General features: G+C 36.6%; 1 protein-coding gene across 2 annotated transcripts in view; it reads left to right on the forward strand.

Moving 5' to 3' along the window:
• The window catches only part of snx19b (sorting nexin 19b), a 59,395-nt gene extending 40,801 nt beyond the window's left edge, over positions 1-18,594 (forward strand). For both annotated transcript variants that reach the window (XM_079886093.1, XM_079886094.1), the window contains one exon: positions 17,462-18,594. Coding sequence is in view for 1 of the 2 variants with exons in the window: in XM_079886094.1 (XP_079742220.1) it covers positions 17,462-17,468 (7 nt within the window). In the remaining variant the exon portion in view is untranslated. The remainder of the gene's footprint in view (positions 1-17,461) is intronic.
• Positions 18,595-27,998: the final 9,404 nt, after the last annotated feature.

Raw genomic sequence — 27,998 nt, forward strand, 5'->3', positions numbered from 1 at the left:
TGAGTGCATTAAAAAATCATTCTGAGAGGAACTCTTGTGAGATAAGGTCAATTTTATCCCGTCAAGCACAATTAAATGAGATATTGTTTTCATTGCTAATCTTCATAACCGTATGATGAAAGCATTAGCATACTCATATTCTCAAATATGAGCTTAAAGGACAGGCGATAAAGGACTCTCAGATTTCATTATCGTCCACCACACCTTCTCCCTAGATGCTCGTTTAGTTCTTCTGAACCGCAAATGAATATAATAAGCATTTCTGCTAGAGAGGCAGAGAATCCATAGCTGAGATTGATAATGCGTCTCAGAGGAAAGGTTGTTGTGATCTTAGCTCACATCATTATCTAGGTCGGTATGGTTGTGTCAAGAAGATTACTTTTATTTCAGTCTTTGGCTTTAGAGCTGTCATTGGTCCTTCTTATTTAGGCGCTGAATTAGTCCATCCTGAAGCCTGAGTGTCTACGATTCTGAGAGTAAGTAGTTTAATAGAACTGAAATTGAAATGAATTCATCGTGAAAAAACTACACTTTTTTTCATCACACTACTGCTATTATTATAATAGTCTAGCAAAATACTTCTAAAGGATAGTGGTCTCAAGCTCCACAATCACCTATACGCCACACAAAATACTATATTTTACGAAAGGGCCTATAGCTTTTTTGAATATAACCTTTCATGTAGTGTGTATTTGTGACTGTAAAAGGTCTGTAAAGTTTTAAAGATCAAAGTGCACAACAAATAAAGTTGTCTCCTAAAAGAAAGAATCGATTCTGAACTGCCTAAACGAGTCGTCAGCAAATCCTATTCTCACTTCCGTAATTTATCTATGTAGGTTTGAATCAAATTTGCATAATGCCTAACGTCTATGACCCGCCCTCAAACGTAGTTGTAGCTGAGAAGCAAGATGTTGTATAGCAACATGTCTTGTCGTCGACATACCGAGAAGATACTTTTTTTCTGTACTGTGAATCCACTTTGCATGCACTTCTAAAGGATGAGGACTATTCTATTAGATACGATGAAACCAACGCCATTATTACTGTTCCTATCACTGTGTATCAAGCACTGAGGAAGCCTCTGGAGCTGAAATTCAGATATGGTAATTGGCGTTTCTACAAACGCTGTAAGCGGTAGGTCAAACACAACAAACTGGACCTTCTGACCAATCACAGCAGAGCAGGCTTTCGGAGAGGAGGGGTTTAGAGAGACAAAATACTTTATCGAGTCCTTAATTCACTTTGAGAAAACAGACGATGCTGCAATGTGTATAATGAGTAAATTAAAGTGTGTTTTTGACCTTGGATGCATGTAAACGAATTGGAGACCAATTAGGAACCTTTTAAATAGCATAATAGGGGCACTTTAATGAAAAAAGTACAAAAGACAAAAAATATATATTTTATATTTATTTAATTTATTATTTTTATTGGAAAAAAAAAACATTTTAGATTCCTATAGTTATAATGCATGCAGAATATAGCACACAGTAGGATGGACTACTTTTATTACACTCTTTTTATACTGTATGGTAAAAAGCAGCTTGAAGATTCTGCCAAAACCAACAACAACAACACAAAATCTGTCTATCATTTAGACCCTAAATGTTTAGCCTCGGATAAAGTAATGTGATACTCCAAAGCGAATTGAACATTGAATCTGAATGTGGTTTGAATACAGTACAGGTGGGATGTAGGTTTGGTTGTGCAGAATATGTGGACAATAGCTGTGAGGTTTCTTCATGAGTGTTGCCAGGGCACACAGAGAACTCTGAAAACCTGCTGGAAAGATTCGAATTACCAAACTGCACTGGCATGTCATATGTGGCAGCTTGTCCCTTTTCGTTTACATAGGATCACAGGCAGGAACCTGGACATTCCGTGTGAATGACGTAATGCAGATCATGTTAGGAGGGCCTTCCTTTGCCATAATTGAAAACATACATGTGAAATACGAGCGCTAGATGCTTAATCGCTGTATTTGTTTAATAACCACTGTAAATGATGGTGCAGCATTACATATGAAATCATCTGTCTGTTTAAACTTCGCAATGACATAATTGGGACCATAACCGGTGGAGAACTAAAACAACACTTGATATACCTTTTTTTGGTAAACACACGTAACTGATGTGGCGAGTAATGAGTGAGAAGTTTGGCTGCGTTGTGAGAGAGACAGGTGTTCAGTTGACCTCCAGCATACATCTGCCAGACATCGCTCTCTTCTGCTATATAAACTCCCTCTCCACCCAGTCTGAGTGCTGAAACACTGGGTTGCCATGGCTTTTTCCCGGAGCGTTGGGGAAACAGGCCAGCCCTGTTCAGGCACGAGTCCCACCTTCCAGCTCAGAGATTACTGGCCTCTTTCTCCCTGCATTCCTCATGTGCTCTTGCTTTTTATGACATGGTCAAAGAAGAGCCAGTGAGTTAGATCATCTAATGGAGGAGAGCTGGTGGAGCTCTGCTCTGCATTGTGGGTGAATGATATTAGGGGTGAGTCATGTCTCATAAATGCTCAGAGAATCCAAATGTATTAGTCATCTGCAAATCAATCAGATCCGTCACTTGAGTGCTTATCTCAATACATCATAAGAAGATACTTTGTTAAAAAATAACAATGTTTAGTTGTTACCTTAAGGGTCTAATTTAACTTGATGCGACTATAGACCTTATGTAGCCCCGCCCCTTTTCAGCGCCGCGCTCGTCGTCTTTTGACTTACGGTCTGTATTTTCACAGCGAATCTGACATCTGCTTTAAACATTACAGTCCTCATGATAACTTTCGTTAACTTTACATTAAGTAAATCCACTTCAAAAGCTAATTACTCCTGGACAGCAGTACCATAGAAATATACAGAGCGACCGCAAAAAACGAAAGTTAAAAGACAATATTCTAAAGATGGTGGCGCCCTCGTTTCTCTGGCGCATGAGGTCTATAGCAGTCATATTTTTTTAATATAGATAACCAATGCTAATGTCAATAGAGAACATTTGATTGCACAAAAATCGGTTTTGAGCAGGATGAGTCGTCCTTTTTTTGGTCTATTTTCGTAGAAATACACACACACACACACACACACACACACACACACACACACACACACACACACACACACACACACAAATCGGTTTGGATTTGAATAGATAAAATGCTTAAGAGTCTATGTTTGGATCATTATTGCAGTTATTATTATGTTTTTAGTATGTTATATGTTTGGCAACAGTTCTTCTAACCCTAATTGATGGAGTGTGTAGCTTTTCATTTCTTAAACAACCATGTTGTAAGACACATCATGGGAAGGATGAAAATGTCAAGATTCATCAGGCTCAAAAATGAAGAACTTTTTAATATATATATATATATATATACACACACACAGGATTATTCAGTCGTATTAAATAATCCTTTTTGACTTTAATAAATCTGTTAATTTAGATGTTACCACATATAGTGCATGGTAGGCTTTTGACAGTGTAAGTGTTTTACAGTTTACAGTGTAAATGAGTTGGAAAATCAAGTGGTCTGATTCAATTTGCAGTCATCATTGCAAATGATGAAGAAATATAAATATGTTGATTTAGAAAAATACATAGTTAGATTTATCAGTTTAAATGTTTACAGTAAACACTCATTTGTTATGCCATTAACAGTGATGTTTGGTTTTACCTTTAGGGTTCTTAGCATAATTGAGTGACACTAATGGCCCATGTGACCTCTCTCATTCCCAAAGGCCTTGGATGTTTAACTATGGCTTTTAAACGGTCTTATCAGCTTACATGATCAAAACAAGAACAAAACAAGAGTGCTCAAGCTTATTTATGTTCCCTCAAAGTGAAGTGGATTGAGTAGAGGAAAAAATGCCAAATTGTTACTTTTAAGCAAGTATTTGGAGCCAAAAACAAATAGTTGAAGCACATTGTCATACTGTATATTTTAAAGTCAATTATTCTTGAATTGTTCACAAGAGGCATGTAAGGCACGAGAGGGCCTATTGTAGGATCCACAGCAACAGACATTAACCAGTGGACATGATGATAAATCAAAGTTTTTTTGTGTTTACTCATACTTCATGACTGTTGCATGACTGTTACAGGCAATTTCTTTCCAAAGCGAATTCACAAGTCACTGAGTAAAATAACTTTAATTGTAGAACTAACAAATCTTTGTTGGCTGTGCTTTTGTTAACATTGATAAGGTGGTCTAAAACATCAAAATAATGTTTGGCTATAACACATCTTTCCTGCGAGAGACCGTCAGTCTCCATTCACTCATTTTGCTGTACGCTGAAAAAATAAATTGCTTGTAAATTTTACAAATAATTACACAGAAACAACTAAAACATTGAATTAGACAGGACTTTTTGAAATAGTATTTTCTTGAAAGACGTACTCTGAAGATCTCTTTTATTTACAACTTTAATTTTTTTATTTAGGAAGACTTTGTCTTGTGACCATCTCACACTCAATCATAAACATTTCTGTCTGGTTCACTAAGCAAAGCAATTCCTCTTGGCTGTTCCTTTTTTTACGGTATAACTGTCAAGAACACTATAGCTTTGCTATGTGTTTGGTTAGACATCTCGCTCTTTTTGTATGCAATCTTTCATTTTCAAAGGCTCACAAACAAATTTGATATTGTGTTTTTTGACAGAACATTTATTAATATGTCCAGCAGTATAGCCTACGCCCTCAAAGGCTGATATGATGCATATTTCGCATCAAAAGACAATTCTGTTTCAATAAATATGAAGTACTAAGCCTTTATGAGTTTAAGCTGTGGCCTTTATTGTACAGAGCAACGTATTGCAGGTATTCAGCCGTTACACATGTCTGCATTTATGTGAATCTGTTTTCATTTTTTTTCAGAGGGCAGAACATGGATTTTCCCTAAACACATGTTCTCATGCAGATGAAGCTATGTTCTTTATGAATGATCCAGAACAGTGGCTCTCTATGAACGACATTACATTCTGGATAAAATGCTTCTTCCACTCTAGCCATTGAAGTGTTGAGGCTGTAATGCATGCGTCTTCACGTTTTTCAGCGAATTAGCCTGTCTAAATCGAGGTGTTGACATTTAAATGAGAAATGCTGGTGACATGTAAGAGAAAGGTCAAGGGAAAACTGCGAGCGGATCTGCATGTTGTCACCTTTGAGAATGTTGCTGTTCCACCATCTGAAGGCTTTATATAATTAGTGACCTCGCGGAGGCACATGGTTGTATTAGCATAGCTGTTTTGACAGCTTTTAAAACATGTGGCCGAAGCTTTTTTTCGTGAGCGAGCCATGCTTACATTTTAGAAAAGGAAATACGCTTTGTATCCTTGCTAAACCTCTTACAGATGTTGAGGAGATATGATCGTCTTTGAGTTGCTTGTGTGTATTAAAACTAGTGGTGGGCCGTTATCGGCGTTAACGCGCTGCGTTAACGCGAGACTCTTATCGCGCGATAAAAAAAATATCGCCGTTAATCTATTCTCCAAGTTGGGTTGGGAGCATTGGGAGCTGGCTCAAGCTACACAAGCTATGATGACGCAATCTACCCGCGGCCGCGAGGAACACCCGGCTGCAACGCATCATATTCGTCGTCATCTTAAGTAAACACGGCTGAAAGTGAAAGCTGGTGTAAAAGATCCGTGCAACATCCATTATTTGGACTTGGTTTGTATTTAAGCCGTCCGACGTAGACTGTGTGGTGTAACAGTTCGGTAAGTTAACACACGACTAATCCGTTCTACCACCTCAAATTCAAAACGAAACATATCACTGAATACCAGCGCGCGCGTATTATTCCCAATATATCTTAGTGAGTGGTGTAGCACATAATCTCTTTTTATTAAAAGCGCCCGATTTTAAGAATCGTTGTTGTGTTTCTTTTTAACTGAAAATACATCAGTTAGACAATATTCTAATTTTAAATTTGGGGTTTCATAAGCTCCAAGCCATAATAAACATTAGACCTACTTAAGTCTCTGCAGCTAGTGTACTTAAATTTTATTTATCTGCAAAATTATGTTGTATACTTACAGTTTTGCACAATATATGTTCTCAAAACTACATACACCCTTTCAAAAAAAAAAAAAAAAAAAAAAAAATACATTTAGCAGTTGTTTAGCAGGGTCTGTGTAACCTGTTCTGAAATGGTTTTATTATAATATCATTATCGCAAGAGGCTGCAATGTATATCACAATATGGATTTTAGGCCATATCGCCCATCCCTAATTGATAGCCTATAGTAGTTGATAATAACATAGGCCTACCTAATGTTGCCTACGGACGGTAACAGTACAGTAGTAACCTTTTACAGTCTATGAGTAGAACAGCTTTCTCAAGCAGTTTGTGATGCATTTTGGAAACAGGAGATGAGCACCTGGTCTAATGCGCCACCTGGCTTGAGAAACCCGTTCTCAAAGACTTACTTTATAGTTATTATTTGGGTAGCACACATACTCTGAATGCCTTCGGCAGAATTCAAATGAGCCATTTTAATCTAGATTAATCTAGATTAATTTCAAAATTAATCTAGATTAATCTAGATTAAAAAAATTAATCTATGCCCACCTCTAATTAAAACAATTACTATTTATGAGAACTTCACAATTGAACAGGCAAATTATGTTATTCTTTGAAGTTGAGCACTAATACTGGTTGATCAAAGACTAATACTCTGGGGTTTTTCTTCAACTTCAGGCACTTCTATGTCCCAGGGGGTCATTTTTATTAATAAGTTTCAATTTTGTAAACTTTTGTTTTTGTTGCCTAAATTATTTAGAACTATAACACATTATAACACAATAACACATTTGAACTATAGTTCATGCTTGAGTACATTTTAATGTGCAACCATATTGACATGTTAATGATTCATTAGCTCTTTCCCTGCCTGTGTGGGTTTTATTTTATTTTATTTTATTTATTTTTTTAAGTTGCCAGCCAGCGCCAGCATTTTTGATCATTATCATAAAACTTTCATGGACCTTCATTTTGTTGTATGAATATCTGAACATGCAATATGTCAAAAGAAAGAGCAGTGCTTCTTATTTTAAACAAACAAAGAAATAAAAAAACCTTTTTATTCTAGCTTCATGCATTTTTTTTTTAAATCAAAACCTGAATATGGGTAACATTTTGAACAAAAAGCTGAGAAAACTGCATTTTTTGTCAAAGACAACAATATTCTCCTATTGCTAGTTTCTGCTTCTGTTTCTGTGTTTTGATCTGGAGATTGTGTACTCTTTCAGATCATGTGTAAAAGCACCCCTATAACAGTGAAAACATCCTTTGGCAGAAAATTCCGTGAATGGTGAGACGGGGATAGCTGCAGGTCGGAGTAATGGGCGTGCTGCAACAGAAACTAACCCCTAACCCTACACCACACCCTGACAGTGGCTACGTCCGACATCGCATACTCTCTTGCGTAGGTACTTTTGAATTTTTAATGAGTAATTTCTTCACCACCGGATGTACCTACTACATTCACCAAGCTTTCATTATCATGTGACCTATCAGCGTCCGTTACGTAGCTTCACTGCTATTCATAAATCCTCTCCCGTGGCCTCATGGGATAGTAAAGTGTCCATCATATGCACATCCGGGCACTTTTTGCCTACTCTTACATGAACATTTATGCATTTGGTAGACGCTTTTATCCAAAGCAACTTGCATTGCATTTCATGGTACACAGTTTACATTCTTATCAGTTCGTGCTTTCCCTGGGAATCGAACACATGACCTTGGCGGTGCCAGCGCCAGCGCTCTACTGTTTGAGCTACAGGAAAGCTGTACTCTTTTATGAGGACTGTGAATTCGGGCATAGCCTAGTTTTGTCACATTCTGTTTTTCACCTGTAGTATATAATAGTTAAATTAATAACTTTTTTACAACAGAAATGAGCCATCACTGAATTTACGTCAGCTGGACTATGACACAATTTTCTTATAGATCTGCTGTACAGCCGAAACAATTTTTGTTGCATTATTTTCCTGTTATCACTGTAAAGCTGCTTTGAAACAATCTGTATTGTAAAAAGCGCTATATAAATAAAGGTAACTTGACTTGACTAGGGAAGTATGCGATTTCGGATGCAGCCAGACAGCTTTCGCGATTAATGATAAAGAACTTCCTTCACGTCCCTACATTTCAACACGCCCCAACCTTTCATTACTCCAACCTGCAGATACCCACACTTGTAAATGGTGGCGAAAGAGTTGATCATAGGCTACAATGCTTCCATGGATGAATTACCCTAGAATATCACTTAAACAACTACAAATAAACTAACTAAATAGAAAAAATTCTCCTTTGGCTCATGTTTTCTCTTGTGATTGAAATTTGATTGCATTAGTTAATATATTTATTAATATCGGACGATTTATAACAAATATCTGCATGATGAGCAGTGCTGGGTAGTAACTGATTACATGTAATCTGGATTATGTAATCAGATTCCAAAAATTAAGTACTAATTAGATTATATTACGGTTTGAACGACTTCAGATTTTTCAAGTTGACATCGATTAGTTGCTGATGACGTTATTAATGAACAAATAAGCCTGAACCTCGAACTGAGACTCGAACGCTGGTCGCCTTGTGCAGCTATGGCATATGACACAATGCTTTTGTCTTTGGGTCGTTACATTATTCACAGATTTTCTCTCATTTTAAATCAGATACAGATAAAGTATGTCTACAATAAGCTGTTCAAAACGTGCCCGATCAATTTTGAGCATCCAGATGGTATAATCAAACATATCTTGTGGATCACTCTGAGTATGCATTTATTCGTCATTTTAATTTTTTTGGAGCGTAAAAGTGGACTTCAAAGATTTCTTATCCTGTTGCGCCCTCTATAGGCCATGACCAGCGACTAGTCGATGTCAAGCTTAAAGGGGGGGTGAATTGCTGTTTCATGCATACTGAGTTTTTTACACTGTTAAAGAGTTGGATTCCCATGCTAAACATGGACAAAGTTTCAAAAGTTAAGTTGTACGTTTGAAGGAGTATTTTTGTTCCAAAAATACTCCTTCCGGTTTGTCACAAGTTTCGGAAAGTTTTTTTCGAGTATGGCTCTGTCTTACGTAAGATAGAGCGGAATTTCCTTATATGGGTCCTAAGGGCACTTCTCCGCGGCCGCGCGCGCACTCGCAGACCAGAGAGAGAAGAGAGCGAAAGCAGTACGTTACCTCAAAGCGCTATGCTCGGCTTTTAGGGAAGTCAATGTCACCAAAGAAGTGGGTTTTTGGTTGGCAGGGCAAGACAACCCTGCACAGATTCCCAAAGAACCCGGCGTTAAGGGAATAGTGGATGGAGTTTGTTTTTTCGAAGCATCAACGGAGGTTGTGCACGACTCTTTGTTCCCTGCATTTCGACGATGATTGTTTTATAAACAAAGCACGACGGATTTGCAGATCGTCTAATGCTTAAGGATCGAGCAGTCACAATGATAAAGGTTCGCTGTCGCAATGCGGTGAGTAAACTACTTCAAATGTCTCTCTGTGTTGTTGTTAGATCGGTTAGCACAGCTATAGCATACCGCCCACACGGCCCGCCCCCAGCCGCTCGTTTTTTTCCGGAAAGACTCGGTACATCCAATCTTTCACTTATAAATATAATAAAACTAAAGACGTTTTGGAGATATGAAGGATGCAATACTACTCTATAGGTACTCAAGATTAACAGGAGATTGAGTGAAAATAAGCATTTCACCCCCCCTTTAAAGTGTCATGACAGAGCATTAAAGTCGACTAGTCTGTGCAACCCCTATTACGTTTTAAAATACTCATAATCAGAGTTACTTTTTTATGATTACATGTTATTCTCACAATGGCAATAAATTGATCATAGTTCATTGATTCTCCCTACTTCTTATCTTTTACTTTCTAAAAAAGCCTACTGCTTATATAGCATTTACAGCACTGGATTTACAGAAATCATTTAACTTTTAACAAGTGTTTTCCATTTCAGGGGCGGACAAAATTACAATTTAAAATCAGTCAACAGAAATGCATCTTCATATTTACAAGTAAAGCATATTATGCGGAGGCTTAGGCTACTTTCTATCGGACCCCTCCACACATCTAGTTTTGATGAGCTAATCCTATAAACCAATAAAAGTCTGAAAATGCATTCACAAGTAGGGGTGTGCCGGTTTCAGAATTGGTGATGACGGTTATGACGTGAGTCAAATGTGACGGTTCGTAACATAACCGTCATCCGGGGTGTGGGTTGCGACGTTCGTCTGTTATAGGACAACTTAGTTTGAATAAAATTTATATTTGTGTAGTGTTCAATGTTGTTATCAATAGAGATACGCGGATGGGGTATTATTTCATCCGCAACCGCATCACATAACTCATCATCTACACCAACGTTTTTTGACCAGATTTCAAAGCCGCACCCGCCCGCCATCCGCTGATTGTTTTGCGGTCTATGGACGATGCAATGCTCTGCTGATGCGAGCCGCAAGAAAGCCTTGTCTGTTCTAGAAAGGATACAGCAAAGATATTTAATGCTAATATATGAGGCATTAGGCCTACGCTGAGTTTCATTAATTTACGATGAGATGCGCTCTAGTTCAACTTCACAATGCAATGCAAGTGAACGCGGCGCATCGGAGCCTCAATGTCACGGTTATTATATTGTCTCCTATATTTGCTCTTTATTTATTAAATACATGAAATTGGTTGATGAAACATTTATTAAAATTAAGATACAATTTGTACAAAACGAAATTCGCTTTAAAGAAAGGCTTTCTAAAAAGCAAAACTTAATGAAGTGGTAAAAATCATGTCTGACGATTTACAAAACAAAACTTCATTAAGTGGTAAAAACCATGTCTCCCGATTGCAAATGTTCATTGCTAATGTTTATTATTGCAAATGTTTTTCATTTGTTTAATAAATCTCATAATGATGGCACATCACCAGGCTATATCATAGCTTTTATTTCTATCTCAAATGATTGGCGGTCGGTCAAGGGTACTTGGCAAAGAATCAAATACAGTTGGAAACGACGTAGACCATTAATAACACAGACTGTTAACATTTGTTTTTAATTAGTATTTAAAAACATTCTCTATGATAAAAAATGTTTGTAAAAATATTTTAATAACAAGGTTTTGGCGGTTATAGAGTTCTAATGACGGTGTTCAACTATAACCGTCGGTCTCACGGTTATATACTAACCGTCACACCCCTATTCACAAGTGATTTTGTTCTATGGTAAAATTAAAAGATGACCATATACATAGTTGCTCTTGAAAATAGTCTTCAAAGAAGACCTTTTCTCAGGCAGTTCCTAAAAAGCTACATGTTAGATTCTGCTGAATGCAGCAAAGAAGTATAGTACCGAAATGCCATGAATGCCCTAACAACACTTCATTATGTCAAGTCTGAAAGGACATTGTGAGCAGTGAATGAATATGTGCTCTACTCCGAAACACAGTTTAAGGATCTTGCAGAATCACTCCCTTGAGCGGCCAATTAGAATATGATGGATGAAAGAGCTAAATGAAAACAGCAAGCCTATTATTTTCAGCATAGCACAGATTGGAATGTCAGTGGTCTTAAAGGCTCTTATAGAAACTTCAGTGTAGTTCAGCTCTTGATTAATGACTCAGTCCTGTCATGTAGCGAAAGGTTTTGAAATACCACTTCAATATACGTGTATGTGAAAAACAGTGATCCGAGCTCTCCCAGGAATCAGTGGGAAACACCTGAGTACATTTCCAACTGCAGCCAGCTGGTGCGGAAATTCTACAATAGTAATTGTTTATTAGTTATTCTAATAAAACATACTGTGTGTGTAGGTGGTTAGGGGGTTAAACTTTTCCTCCCTGTGGTTGTTATTGGAAGACTTTTCTCATAAAACAAATACAGACAGTTGCATATATCCATGCATGGATCCGGTATGTACTGCAAGGAACTGATTAATGCATTAGTTTGGAATCATTCCATGCAAGAGGATGATAACTTTAGTTACTAGGATTTATTGTGTCAATGTTCAAACGTGCCTGAACAGGTCCAAGGTAGAAAACTGATGTCAGTGATATGTTGCTCTGAGTGGAGTTGACAGACTTTGAAGTTTGGTTCCACTTCACTAATGTTGTGCAATTTGACATTAAATAGAAGGCAACGATGACAGTCTAATGCACGATTATTCTTCATGATGGGAGTCAATGCTCTCATGACTTCACTAAAAATGAAAATCCTGCCATCATGTCATTCCATACCTTTGAAAGAAAAATGTCTGCTTTTTTCAATGGGATGTAGTGTTGTTTTGGGCACCATTGACTTTCATTGCATGAAAAAACATTCCTCAAAATATGTTATTTTGTGCTTCACAAGTAAGCACCTCAGGTTTGGAGCGACACAAGGGTGAGTAAATGATGACTGCATTTTTTAACTGTCTCATTAAGTTGATGTTTATGTATTATAAGAGACATGCTTAAGTTTGAACAGCAAGAACAAAAATGATTAGAATTGAATCTTCTTTAATTCTTTAATTCACTGCAGTGAACATGATTCTCAAAGTGGTGTTTTTTTAAAGAAATTTCTCAGTGAAGATGCATTGAATTCATTAAAAGTGACTTTAATAAATTAAAGGTGCAGCAAGTGATTTCTGAGAAATATGTATAAATGATATACATTCTTTTAATCTGTGCAGAACATTAGTAACATTTGTGGTTGTCACTTCTCAATAACTGCGACCTGATGATGCACACAGGGAGAAATGACAGCATGACTGTGGTTTAATTCACATACAGCATGATATGTGATTCACTTTCACAGGCTGATTATGCAATGGATGTTCCATTGACTCATTCTGTTGGCAGTCCTATGCATTCATGATTTCTGGAATGGAAATCCCCATTTCAGCCCTGTAGAAAATATTCATAAGAATTTCTTTATTCTGCTTTCCCATATAGTCACAATTACAGGTCTATAAGTCTATAACACACTGCTTTTTGTGGCTGTAATTAAACATTTTATTATCCTTCTCAGCTCTTTAAATTTCATTATGTAACTTATCTACTGCAATTAAAAAATATGTGAGTAAGAGTTCATTTCAGGAACCTTGTTTTACATGCAAAATGATCAATGTGCATATGTGAGGTTAATTTAACAATGTCAAAAGCTTAAAAAAAACATCCAGCTATAATCTAGACTTAAACAGACCACTTTACCTGAACAAATTGTAAGTGGAAAACACATTTGTGATAACATCATTGCTGGAGCACTTGAAAATTGGCTTGATCTCCATTCAAAATGAAACTCGTATAGAGCGCCTGAACCACTGCTGTAAAATCTAACCGCACGTCCCCCGCTGCCTTCACTGAGCTTGATCTGAGCCAACACAAGATGAATACATGTGCAAAAGTAGTACTATGTCCTTATAGACCAAGGAAAAGAGAAGGAATGGGCATGTGACCTTGCAAATCATCTAATAAGACAGCAGAGTAAAAGTAGTGTAAAAGAGAACATGTCTTACACTATGTAATGCTATATGATTTTGTTTCTGCTTAACAACCCAATTTGCGTTGTCTCACATCATGCTGCTACAGTCTTCAGGAATGTGTGTCACCAAGATGGATTACAAGCAGTCATGCGTGAATATGTCATGTATGATGTTTCATTCCAGGATTTGTGAAAATCATACGGTCAGAGAACTGGGATTTCCATAAGCCAGTGAAAATCAGATCAAACAGAAATCAAAGGAACCTTTTGGCAATGCAGCTGAAATGGCAATCAAGCCTAACCAGTAACAGTCATTTGTTGGTGCAGAACTGAATCAATTTTAGTAATTTTATTGCATTATTTCCATAAATGTTAGCCTAATGTTTTGTGAATGAACATCCCTTTTTATTTAAGAAGATACATTTGACAGATTTAATACATATTTCATCAGATATGAGCAATTGATTATTTTAAAATCCAGTTTTAATAGTGAACATGTAATTGTAAAGAATGATTCATTGTTATTTAGCCTAATAGATTTTCATCTTGAGAGAGGTAAAGCCATAGCTAACTGCTTTAACTCATATGCTGCATTCATGTCATATTAGAATTAATTGTGTTTCTGACTTGCTCTTTTTTGACTCAGAATTTGGAAAGTCAGAGTTTTACAAAAGCTCCAGCTTCTCCCCCTTAGACTGATGTGACATCGACTTTATGCCCTACATTACTATAGCCAATGTGAGTGACGCACAATCATCGTTAACTCTGCAATTATGGTGATTTGTATGATGTAAATGCAGCATACTGTATATTTGACATTGCAAACGTCTGGTGTCATAAAATAAGCCTGAAAAAAAAAATCTGTTTTTGGCATGGTAATGGTTAGGGCAATAGCTACGTTTACATTGAACAATCCGAATGTAGTGTTTACATGAACGCTGAACAAAGTGATAGTAAAACCACACCTTCCTGCACCTAAAACAAGGCATCTGTGGATGAAAGTCTAAAGCAAGGATTGGTGAGACGTTGTCCTGCACTACTTAACAGACAATGAGTAAAAGGAGAGTTTTAGAATGACACGAGTCACGACAGTCATTCATGACACTTTATTCAACAATAACGACAGCTCGTTCGTTACGTCATTACGCCATTTCTACGTCATTGCACATGTGCAGTACTTTCCCGATTCATTTTTCAATCTGATCAAGTGTTTACATGTCCTCTCGATCGGATTAGAAAAGGTTTAAAGCACCCCGTACAATCCAACTGAAATTTGGCCAATTCATTACGATTGACATGGTTACATGTGACTTTTATATTCCGACTGTGCTACTAGTCTGATTACAATCGGATTATTAGGGTCCATGTAAATGCAGCTAATGTTTGGTCTTGGCAGAATAGATCTGCTACTATTGCTTCTGCTGCTACAGAGCAAGTACGAGACTTGCTACGGCCAGTACATACACGACACTTTGTTGTGAGCAAATAAGACATGCTGCTGCTGTACAATAGCATATGTATTACCTGTGGCAGATCTATACAGGTGGAGCTGGGGAAGGTGAAGGGTTTCTGAAAACACACTGCAAACTGCTAAAGCAAACACTGACCAGGTATTTGAATGTTGAGCAACAAGCTCATTGGCTACTGATACAGAAGGAACCAATCAGCTGTGCCCAATAGAGAATAATATGATTGCAAGCAAATCGAGTTAAGGACCTATCAGCCTGAACCATCTAGAGTTTCATGACAGAACTTTGTATATCAGGGTTTCCACAATATTAAGAAGCTCAACAGAATGATTTCTGAGGGACCATGTTAAAATTCAGCATTACAGGAATAAATTCCAATCACAGTTTGTTTTGTTCTGCATCATGTTTAGGGGCGTGAAAATGTAAAGTCGATATCCGTACAATAGAAGGTATGCATTGACGTCACTTTCCCGCGGGAACACGCCCCCTCAGCCAGACTGAGCAAATTTGCCTGTGAACGCTTTATATGAATACAATATAGGTAGGTCTTAATCCAGGTGATCACTACAATGTATCATACAATGTATGATATGATCATACCACACATTGTATGTATAGGGTATGATTTTACCCCAAAATTCAGTATATTGACACAAAATGATAACTGCAAATCCACCTTTTGCTGTCTGAAGTCTAGTTGTTTCTATGAATTGTAGTGATGTCTGTAAAAATATACCTCAGATTTCTTGATAAATCTATTTCTTTCCCGTTTTAGATGTGTTTTGTGTGTTTGTTGCAGCATTCACACTGAAAACCAATGCTGCCGTCTTTTTGCCACTCAGTGGGCATAACGCCTTCACTTCGGCCGACGGTGACGTCACATGCATACCCTCTATAACAGACCGGCGTGCATCTCATCAATTCAAGAACGTTGTGCAAGTTTACTACAACAATGGAGCTGCAAACTTCACATACTTTTGAAAATCCAGCGTTTAGTTGATCCTGGTAAGCGCTCATTGTCACAAATGTAAACACGACAGCGTTTTTCTTCCACGAGGGGGTTTGTGGTCCGTGGCTGTCATAATCCCCCCACCACCCCATATACATAGAAACCATACAAAAATGCATACTGTACCTGAGGGCTGTCAGATAATACCTTAGTAAATATTTCCTGAGTCTTAAAGGATTATGGTCTGAAATGGATGTCAGTCATAGAGGCAAGCCATCCTCAGGTCTCATGGTGGACAGATCAGAACACTTTCACTCTCTCAGGCTTTCAGAGTTCCGCTGTTTTTCAAAGTTTGGCCTTCTCAGCCTGTTGGGCCTTGTTTGAGTTGAGTTCAGAGACCTTTATGTTTACTGAACACAGAGGTATTCTGAGCATGAGCTGGCAGAATAATCAATCTCTCATTCCTGGAGTCTGCAGCTCAATGACTGTTTGGAATTACTTGAACGCCAAAAATGCTTTCTCCTTTTCCTTATCTATAAATATTATCAGAAAATGGCAGATTCAGTGTAGGAGCCGACAACAGTTTTTCAGAACCATATTGAATGATAGGGGAATGTTCTATGTTTGCTGGGGTAAACACTGTTAAACTAGATGTTAAACTAGATGTTATAAATGTCAGTCAGATACAACTCTTCTGAGAAGGTTTTGCTGCAAATATAAATACATAAGAATGTTTTTTGATATTCTAGTTGACGTCACTAACTATAGGAACAAAGACCAGCAGGTTGATAAAATATACTAGTTTAGCAAAGTAGTTCTTGCTAAACTGCACAAAGCTGCTGTGTAGAAGTTAGTCATGAATGAGGCTCAGTTTGTTGAAATGAAGAATAGTGGTTGTAGGCCTACCATAAAATTACCTCAAATGAACAGTAAAGTTGTCACAATCAGACTTGCATTCTGCAGGTTGGTGTAGTTTGCAAATGGCAGCTGTTAACCATAAAAGTTAATATCTCTCCCATGCGGGTCATGATCTTAACAGCCAGTATTTGGTAGTGAGGTAATTGAGGATCAATGCTTTGGCTTTCACATTCTAATCAGCTCCATGTATCAGCTCACAGCATCCATGTTATATGTGCTATGTTGGATTAAATCCAAATCCAAAGGCGCACGTTTCTGTTCTGGTCTGATGTAATAGTCATCATGTGTAACGTATGCAAGAGAGTAAATGTGAAATGTGCACTTATGATGAGGGATGAACATTGAACCTCTTAGTGAATGTAAATAAATATATATATATTTTTAAATATATATAAATAATAATAATATAATATAAAAATATGATGTATATCTATTTGCTAACTTGCATTCTGTTTTATATGTATACATAAAAATAAATCATATTTAATATTTAGTTGCATTGTTACCAAGCTGGTGAAATTCTACATAATGTTAAGAATAGAACACGGCCTCATTTCACAATAAACAAAACACAGGTACAGCTTCTCCCATTAGAAGCAAGATACTAAGATGAGGTCATGTTGATATTATTTCCACAATGAGCGCTTTGTTTTTGGTCTCTTTTGTTTAGGAGTTGATGTGCACTGAGGGTCTCCGGCGTGTCACTCTTCACACCGAAGCGTAACCAAACCCCTGAAGTCGACACACACAGTGATTGAAAAGAGAAGACAACCCAGAATCAGTATTTACAATAACTCTGTGAAAGCACCATGGTTACAGACTAGGAAAAGGGGCTTATTGTTTTGGCTCTGAGCAGGTGTGTTTTGCAGCTCAGCACTAAATGGATTGTATGACATATCTTGCATTCTACTGGTCAATTGCAGATTATCCATGCTCTATCTACCCACCTACCATCTATCTTATATCTATCTATCTTATATCTGTCATCTATTTATCTTATATCTATCATTTATCTATCAGTTGTATTTATCATTCTATCTATGGTTTTATAGTTGTATTTATCATTCTACAGTATATGGTTTTAAAATTGTATTTATCATTAGATAGAATGCTAAATACATCTATAAAACCATAGAACCACAGATAGAACGATAAATACCAAACCTTATATGGTTTTATAGTTGTATTTATCAGTCTATCTGTGGTTCTATGGTTGTATTTATCGTTCTATCCATAAGGCCTATAAAGCATATGGATACAGCAAGTCTATACAGAATCAGGCACAGACAACATCACTCGTTCCAAGCAATTTATCAAGTTATGGTGCATGATTGATTACAAAAGCTGTCTTTCGGAAATAACTACAGTTCTAAATAGACTTTAGCAAGTAGAAACAGTTTCTTGAGTAGTTGAAATGAGTGATTCCAGTTCATCTTAGGCATGTATTGGCCAGGTAAGACCCAGCAGTGCTAACAGATTGACAACCTTAGACGACCAGTTGTCCTGTTTGTCCTTGTTGATTTTATTCTATTACTGTTTTTTTCTTTTTTACTCTGTACAGCACATTGGTCAACGGTTGTGTTTAATTGATTGATTGATTGATTGATTGAATGACCACTTTACATTTTTTGTCTTGCGTACAATATCTTACATTTACTTTAATATTATTATCAGGTTTGGAACTAGAAACCCCTGCATGTTGCGTATATTGTGTATAGCCTACTGTGTATTCAGATGGGCATCTCCACAATGCACATGTACTGTATATATTTAGCGCAAATCAGACAAGAATCAGAATAACCAAAAACAGACAGTGATTTCGGAAATAACACCCTGAATACATGCCAAAGGTTGAAGCGAGTATAAACACTGTGTATATACTGTAGAGGAATAAGAAACAGGTGATTATAATTAACTGTTGGGGTTGGAGGTCCATTGAGAGGGTCCTTTGGGGAACTGAGTGAGTAGTACTGTAGGTCTGAATGTGACGTGTTCCCCACGATGAGTGGTTCCTGGCGCTTAACTCATGTATCTCCTGGGTCTTCCTCTGGGTTTAGAAGTCGTAGTAGATTGTTGAACGGCTCTGGAATAAATAGGATTACCATCAACAGCTGTGACACGAGCAGGCTGAAGCAAAGAAGTTGTCGAAATGTGAAGTTGTTGAAACCTGGTCAGTGTCAGTGGTTGCTCTCGAGTTTCTCAGTGCTGCAGTGGTACACTTTTGTTATACTTAAATAATAAATCTTAACTGCTGCCGATTAGTTTTGTGAGTTAATGTAGGAAGGATTACTCACCAAAGGGTTTTCTTTGGAACAGAGTCAGGACACATACCACAGTTTCCAAGTAAATTGCTTGAAGGATGATGTTTAAATGTATCCATGAAGACCAGTCTGACAAACATTTTTAGATAATTACGATTTTTAATCAAGTTGAGTACAAGAACCATTGTCTCATATCTCTTTCTGCCAGATTGGGAGGAATAAAATAATTCAACATATCTGGAGACCTTTTTATTGTGGCCCATGTTCATAGGTCCAGATATTAGTCCAACTATGAAAGATCAAATTTATGCTCCAGTTGGAAACATAGCTGGGAATGGTTGACTGCTGATTTATGGACTGTTTCTAGAAGACATTGCTCTGAGACTATTGCACTGTTTTCTTTGAACTGTTGCTTGATCAATTTTTGGGAAAAGTCTTCAATCTCACTCAAAAGAAAACTGAGGATCCACAAGCAGAGATTTATTTACAATAAGCTAAACAAAATCCACAAGTAGAATAAACCACGTAAGAATCAGAATAAACAAAACAGACAGTGAACAGGAAATGACATGCTCAGAATTACAGTTAGAGTGCTTGCTGGAATTTAGGTAGTACTTGAAATGCTATTTTTATTAAAGTGCGTATATCTAAACAAGTATTATAATCATTTAATTAGCCAGTTTTGAAAGTACACAAATGTATCAGTAAAAAAAAGATCCTTTGTCATGCAGCTTGGACCTAATTGTTTCTCAGGTTTCCAAAAAGTCTTTCTGGCCTTTTCTGCAGAAATTAGTGTGAGTTCTCAGAAAATCTGATTCTCATATTATCTTACAATCTCAAAAAACTGAGCCAGGTTTCCACATAAAGTCCATGTGGTATCTTAGTTCAAACAATAAAGTTTTAATAATGCTTGATGTCAAATTGAGAACTTTATGGTGTAATATTTTAACTTTTATTGACTCATAATTGTATAAAAATGCACTTGCTTGCATTAGTTTGTCTTTTGTTGTGGACTCTACAGACTTTACAGTTTGTTCACGGTGTCGGCTGTGTTTAAACTGTTTACTCCAAAACATACATCAGGCCAAATCCAGAGGAATGTCAGCAGAATGCCATCCTAGAGGTCCGTGTGTTTCCTCCAAGCACCTGACTGAAAATGAAAAGTGCGGGAAGGAGCACAGATGGAAATCCCACAGACAGATTTGTGTTTCTCTTGAAGCGATTAGTCTTTTATCCCTGTTGATGCATTAGGAGCAGCTGAACTCTGTAGTTTCATAATGGTAATGTAAGCTGAAGGTTTGCAGGCTGCGGTCAAATTGACACAGTGAGATGTACACTGAGCCATTTACCTCAATCTGTCTCAAAAAGTGTTTATACTACTGTTATTTCAGTGCTTACAGTGAAACACATACATTTAGTTTTAACTATGTGAGGTTACAAAACCATACAAATTACAAAACCATAAAGGGACAGTTCACCCAAAAATAAAAATTCAAACTCATGTCCTTCCAAATCTGTATGACTTTAAAAAAGAGAAACTTTGAAGAACATGTTGGCTGCACTTCTCCATGCATTTATAATCAATGTGAACTCGGCCGGATTGACTTAAATACTGTATAGTTTAAATAGTTATTTTTAAATAGACCTGTCTCAAGATGTAGCTGTTTATTACATTTATTTGCGCTCTCCAGTCAAGAGCGAATGCGACCTGTGTATGGCCACATTCATATGTGCTGAATTAGTTATGTCCCCTATTAATTGTATTAAATGTATTATATGAAGCTAGTGTTATGTTGTAATGATTAATAACAACAATTCATTTGAAACAGCCCAATACATCTCACCTTTAGGGATTTAAGACAAATTGGAGGTTATCCTAACTTAAAGAGATTCTTTACGATGATTTTTCAGAAGATTCTTTTCAAGAATTTTTATTTTTTTTAAGAAGTATTTTTGAGAATACAAAATATTCGTAACTTTTTCTCTTAAGGAAGAAAATAGAAGAATTTTATTCTTAAGAATGTTTCATGAATCCGGTCTTGAAGCTGTCAAGCTTCAAAAAGGACTCAAAAGCACTATAAAATGATCATAAAAGTCGTCCATTTAGGGCCGGATTTGCTAAACAGCCGCAATCTAATGAAAGCACCAATGAAAGTGGAAAGTACTGTGAGTGATCTATTGACAATGTGCAAATAATGGTTTACCATTATGTGAGATGTGATAATGTGGTAAATAATGGTGCAAATACCACTAAATTGACTACCGCAAACCTAAGTAAATCACGTCGCATGATTAATTTAAACATGTATGACAGAGAAACTCCTACAAATGCATAAACAATAAGGTCAGCTGCAAAAATAACTATCCATGACTTTTCATCGCTAATTTTTCACTGCGTATCTTTAGTAAATCCTGACAATAGTTTTTTTATCGCCAAAAGAGGGTTTGCGCTGGAAATCTGGCCACTGGTCTTCTGAAGCATCAAAATAGTTGAAAAGGCTGAAATTAAGTCTTTATTTTCTGAAAATATAAGGGTAAATAAACTTAAATGGTCTTTTGCACTCAATAAGGGCATCAAAATAGAAAATTTCTCCATCTGTTTTTCACAAACATGACAATAGAAGTTAATACCGTGTTTGTCTATTAAAACAGACAGTGTTTGTTAGATGTTCCCTCAAATACTTGACCCGTGAGTGCTTCGGACTGATGAGTTGAGACAGCTGAGATGAGTGTGGTGTTAGATGCTGATTTCCCTTGGCTGTAATCCGTAAACGGGGAATATGGGATTTTAGAACAAGAATCCATCATTTAGATATCAAAAATCCTCTTGGCTTCAAAAGAGACGAGAAGTTATTGGCTCGACCTGGTGGTGTTGAAAACACATCCATACAGCTGAAAATAAAGGGTATAGCTGCGGCTTTCATGTTTAGTGTTAAAGGGGCTCATGAATGAATGATATGGACCACTGGTGACTAATTATCCTATTACAAAGCACAACCATCCAAGAGTGTTCTTTATTTCTGTATTACCAATACATGCAGGAAATTAAAGAACTGATGGAGTGACTTCTCTGAACTGTAGCATGTTTTGATCTAAATGCCTTTTTTTTTTTTTTGGCACTGCGTAATCCTTTAACTGCCATTATAATGACAAAATATAAAGTGTTTAAGTTTTATTAGCTGATCTGTCTCAGTGAAAACACAGCTGGTAAGCCAATGAGGGGGAGAAGTTGTGACTGATATTTCTATAAGAACTCGGGATGTGACGTTTACACGCCCTTCCAAGAGACTCTTCCATTCTATGACACATGAAACAAAACAATGTTAAGGATAATGTCGAAAGAGCTATTCTGCACTGTAATGTCGATGTGTCATGCAAAGAAAAGGGATTAATTCAAACTATCAAACTAAATTAACTTCATTGTTGCTTGTAAATGGAAACCACATCGTTTTCAAGTTTTGAAGGTCAACATTACAAAAGATTGCTGGGAAGTGTTGTGGGAATGTTATAGGTGCGTACTGGATTCGTGCCAGGACTCAACTCACAGGGATTGTAGTAATGTACTTGGGAGTACATGAACTGTACCATAAATGTGCTGGGAATGTGGTGGGAGTACACAGTTATGTCAATGAAAGAAATTTGAAACAAATGTTCATTTCTACCAAACTAAAGGCGTTGAAGTTACAACTAAATCTAATGTATATTAGGTATTGCTTAATAGTTTTTTGATTAAGAATGCTTTAAAAAGCTATATCAAGGCTTGTTGTCATTGATGCATAGCCCAAAACATTGCCTTGATTAAGTCTTCCCTGAAACCACACACACCTACTTAAACGCATGTAATATTGGTTTCTTTGGTGTGGATGGCCTCTTAAATTTTACTGCTCCCGCGGGGTACTGAATAATACAGGTCGCCTCCATCAGAGAAACCTGCTGCAGCGAAGACAAATACAAGTCTGTGGAGCTTATGAAGTAAAGCTGTTGTGCAAGAGCTATGATTTGAGCAGGAAACCGTCTCAAGGCCTCAGGACTAGCATTACCTCATGCAGTGACAGACCATTGATTGAGAACACTGACAAAACACTGAGGGCTTTGACAAGGCGTACCTGACCCAGGTGCATGATTTGTAACCTTCAGAAACTGCAGATAAGTTTCAATTCTTTCTTTTATATATATATTTATATTTAAGAATATATAATTATAAGTAACCATTCCCAAATAACCAAAAATTGATTTGCGGATCGGTGAGGGAGTCTGTTGCAAACTCAGTAATGATTCTGAATAATTCACTGAGTGATTCAAAACACTAAATCATGAGCAAGATCGAGACTGTTTTATAAATCTTTGTGATTGACTCATTAAAAAGAACCGGTTCATAAGAGTAATTTGTTTGCGAAACAAACATAACATATTGTGCTGTGTTCATTGCTGCATACAGACAACTTAGCCATGCATTTTAAAGATGTAATTAATCAATGTGATCTCATTAGTATTTGTATTTGTTTTTTAGTGCTGTCAAATCGATTAATCGCAATTTATTCCATCTAACATAAATGTTTTTGTTTATATATTATATTTATATATATATTATATATGTGCGTGTGTGCACGTGTCTGTGTGTACATATATATGCATACATAAATGGGTGTGTGTGTATTTATATATATATATATATATATATATATATATAATAATTTATATACACATATATTATAAAAACAAAAACCTTTGTTATATGTGATTAATCGCGATTAGTGAAGTGTGGTTCATTTACTTACATTTCCATAGACACTGAAACATACAATATTGTCATATTTACAGCACTAAAGGAACAACCTTTCAGACCTACCAACCTTACCAATGCGTATGAATCCTTATTTTTGAATATTAAAATCGTTCCATAAATATTTTAATTCTATTTTATTCAGTTGTTATTCCAGTGGCATTTATAGACTTTTGACTGACAATAGAACCATAAAAATATATCAAAACGTGACGTAAATTCACAAACGTAATACATTTTATTTGTGCGCTGTAATCCAAATCCAGAATCCATTTGATTGTGAGGAACAGACCCAAATTAAGACAAAAAAAAAAAAAATGCCGCCTCAAGTAGAAGTACCTGTAAATGTTACATATTAATACCTGTAAATGTTATGTATTAATTAATGTTACGTATTAATATCTAATTGATGGCACCTAGAGATGATATGCAGAACCGCATATGGACATAATTTGATTTGAAATCCATGGTGCAATTTCTTTGTCGCATTGGCGTTTTAGTAATTTTGTGGAATATGTGACCTTACTTTTCTTATCTGCTTTGGGAAACATTACACCAGACAGATATGCAAGGACTACAAGGAATCTAGCAACATTTTATAAATGTAATTAATGGTATTGTATAGTATATTGTTATTATTAATAATAAATAAGCAAACAAGAACAGAAAACCAGATAACACACGCATTATTTGTAAGTTGAATGATTCAACACATCACTATAGTATATTTTCCCATACTCTGCGGAGCCATCTGGCTTCATTCACAGAACAAGGGCACTATGGGAAGGGAGTGTTATCAAACAGCAGGAGAGATCAGTTCTCTGGATTCCTTCTTAATAAGGCGTCTCTCAACCATATTGTTAAAATCAGCTGAAGGGTGAAAGCCACATGATTTCATTACTCCCATCCAGTCATGGCAGAGCAAATGTCTGGTAAATTGCCTCTTCTGCCAACACAGATCTTGGTTCACTACCTCTCCTTACACTGCACTCGTATTAGACCCTGTGTGTCTGCACAGCGTGTGAGGAGAGAGGGTAATCGGCCACTTGTCATCTTGCCATGCACACACAGCAAATTAAGATTTAACCCTTGCTGTTCTCTCCTGTGTGATTAATTCAAGCTCACAGAAACAATCAGGCCTGACCATTAAGGAGCTGTGCCTTAATTTAGATGCAATTGTTCCCCTGATTAGCTACTACTGTACAGGGCATTCATTGTGTAATTTTGTGTAGAATTTAATGCACATGTGAGTTAATATCTTATTTTGACGAAGAACTACTTCTGTCAGCTTGAAAAAGGCCAAGCATCAGTGGAGACAGTCCAAGGGATCAAAGCTTTGGCATTGATTGTGGATTCCTGGCATCCACTGGTTCCATCTTCTTAAGATAACAAAAGGCAGTTTTGTTGAGTAAGGGCAAGAAAGACCGGCTGGCCAGAGAAGCAGCCATGGTTCACATCTTCAGCTCATTGCTGGAAGAGAAGCACAGGATCTACTGCGGATGATCCCTCCTGACATTTCAAAATATATCTGAAAGCTCCCTCAGTTCAGGCTAATCAAAATATTGTTTTTCTTGCTCACTAAACATCTGAAATAAAAAAGAAAAGTAAAAGTCTGTTATACTTTACAGAGGTTTTCGAGAATTTTTATGATGTCTTTCAATGTCCGACCTCTTAGTCCAAAGCCTCTAAATATTTTCGTTTTTGGAGCAGACCTTGTAAAATGAAGTACTTTCTAAGGAAATAATACACTTTAAGGCACCGCCCTATTACTCTGCCCTATTAGCATAGACCCCGCCCTCAGTGAGCTGTACACAGTCCGCCATGTTTATCTCCTCGCCAGAGCATTTAACAGCAGCGTTCAAGTTAGAAATGGACTTAGCTTATTAAAGCTACTAAAGTTATTCAATCAAGGGCAGTGAGTGATTTTCTGTTTTTCTTTTGTTGTTTGATTCATATTAACCACATATTTAGCAGAAGTATATTACGCTGGCTAATATACATATCTAATGCGATTTCTTTACTTGCTGTTTACATTCACAGTCAACTGTGTTTATGTGAGCTGTGTGTTTTTAACATAACCTTGTGTGTATTTGACAGTTTAAGCGCATTAAGACGTGAAAGAGAACTTAGTTTTATACGCGCTGTCTGACATCCGGCTCTTCGTTTTGATGTGTGCGCTCAAAAAACCATATATCAGAAGTTTAGACTGAAATGGCTTTAAAACAAATGCAGATAATAAACTTTCATGATTATGAAAAAATACGATGTCACGCGAGCGAAATATAGAGATAATAATCAATACCAAATAGATGTTTAAGTTTCTGGCAGAGTATCTGAGGCATTAGTTGTAAGGCTCCGCCCTCTTCTGGAATACAAGGTGGAGAGCAGCTGCTCATTTGCATTTAAAGATACAAGCACGAAAACAGCATGTTTTTCCGTCCACTCAAAAATGGGCATTTACAACATGATATAATAAATCTGTGGGGTATTTTGAGCTGAAACTTCACAGACACATTCTGGGGACACCTGAGACTTATATTACATCTTGTAAAAAGGAGCATAATAGGTCCCCTTTAAAAGAGTGTTGTGTTTTAAAACTTACTTAACTTAATTGCATGTTAATCACAATTAAACGAAGTTTGAATAGTTTGAAAAATAAGTGAACTTATTTATATGACAAAAGATAATTAAAACTTTTCATTTGACATTATAACAAAGTGCACTTTTTAAAAGTGTGTAAAGAAACAGTATGAAAATACCCTTAAGTGGTCTTTTATTGCTTCAATATTGCAATACATTCTCTGCAAGTAGTTTTTTTAATTTAAATATAGGCTATTTCTTTTTTAAGTACTTCAAGTGCTTATTGAAAACAATTAAGCACACTTCTTTTTCACATAGGAGCCCATAAAACATGGAGAAACAGTAATTTTTTATTCTTTTAGTTTAGACTTCCAGCTATAGGCTGCCTCACTATTTCCACTTAAACATTCAATATATCAACTATTACTTCCTTCTCCATCGCAACAGTAAATTTAGTTGTCAACAACAGGTGCCATTTGCTTCAAATTCAGCCTGGGCAGATGATGATGGCTGCACAACATCACAATTTGAGGCTATTTCTGTGTTGATGATCAGGGAGTGCCTGTGATCTCACCAGTTGCTTTTTTCTGTACCTTGCTCTGATGTCTGAGGTTTCACACACATTAGGCACAACCCTTATTTTGATGTGCATTATACCTTTTCACCATAGCAACTTAAATCTGCAGTAACCCTGGAAAATCCCTTATTATGCCCATGCAGAGGGTGAGGTCAGTGTGGTGTTTTTGTCATTTATCACATTTGCAATTCCTTGTGATGGAATATTGCAGAATTTTGTAGAATACCCTATTTGCACATTATGACAGGCATTTTGAAACTCAGATTTTGCGAAGTATGACGTTTTTTTTATTATTTTTTTATAGTGATTATCTGACCTGAAAGCAAAATGCTTAAAGAGACAGTTTACCCCAGAAATGTAATTCTGTCAAATTTTTTTTTTTTTTCTCTCTTTTTTTTCTTCTTCTTTTCTTACTGCAAAACACAAGAATGTTGGGGTCTGGACAACATTGGACCCCTAAAAACAAAAACAAACGGACACATTCTTCAAAATATCTTCTTTTATGTTCCACAGAGGAAAATAATTTATACAGGTTTTGAGCAACTTTATACTGAGTAAATGCTGACAGAACATTTTTGGGGGTACTGTCCCTTTAAGATTCATCCATTTACATATATGAAAATTTAAAGGTAAACTTAAAAGACACAAAAAACAAAAAGAGACTTTAAATAAATGAGGTTATCTGAAACAAATTGTATGGCTTCCCTCACACAGCTGTATTGGCAGTATCATGTGATCTCTAGAATTAGCATTTGAGCTTTGGATCATTTTAAACGTTTAGAGATTTCTTTGCAATTTTTTACAGTCCAACAGCTCATTATGCGAGACCCCCGTAACAGAAGGTCCTGTTCGTTTTCTAAACTTTAACTCTCAAATGACCTTGTAAAAGCCGTGTCTCGAATGACGTGGATTTAAAGCAGCTCTCTGAAACAGGCAAGTGAAGACAAAGAAAGAAATGGCCTCTTGGTTCACAGAGCATTTTTTCTCCTGCTTAACTATTGCTGGC

The sequence above is a fragment of the Squalius cephalus genome (assembly GCF_949319135.1).
Source record: "Squalius cephalus genome assembly, chromosome: 11".
Lineage (NCBI taxonomy): Eukaryota > Metazoa > Chordata > Actinopteri > Cypriniformes > Leuciscidae > Squalius > Squalius cephalus.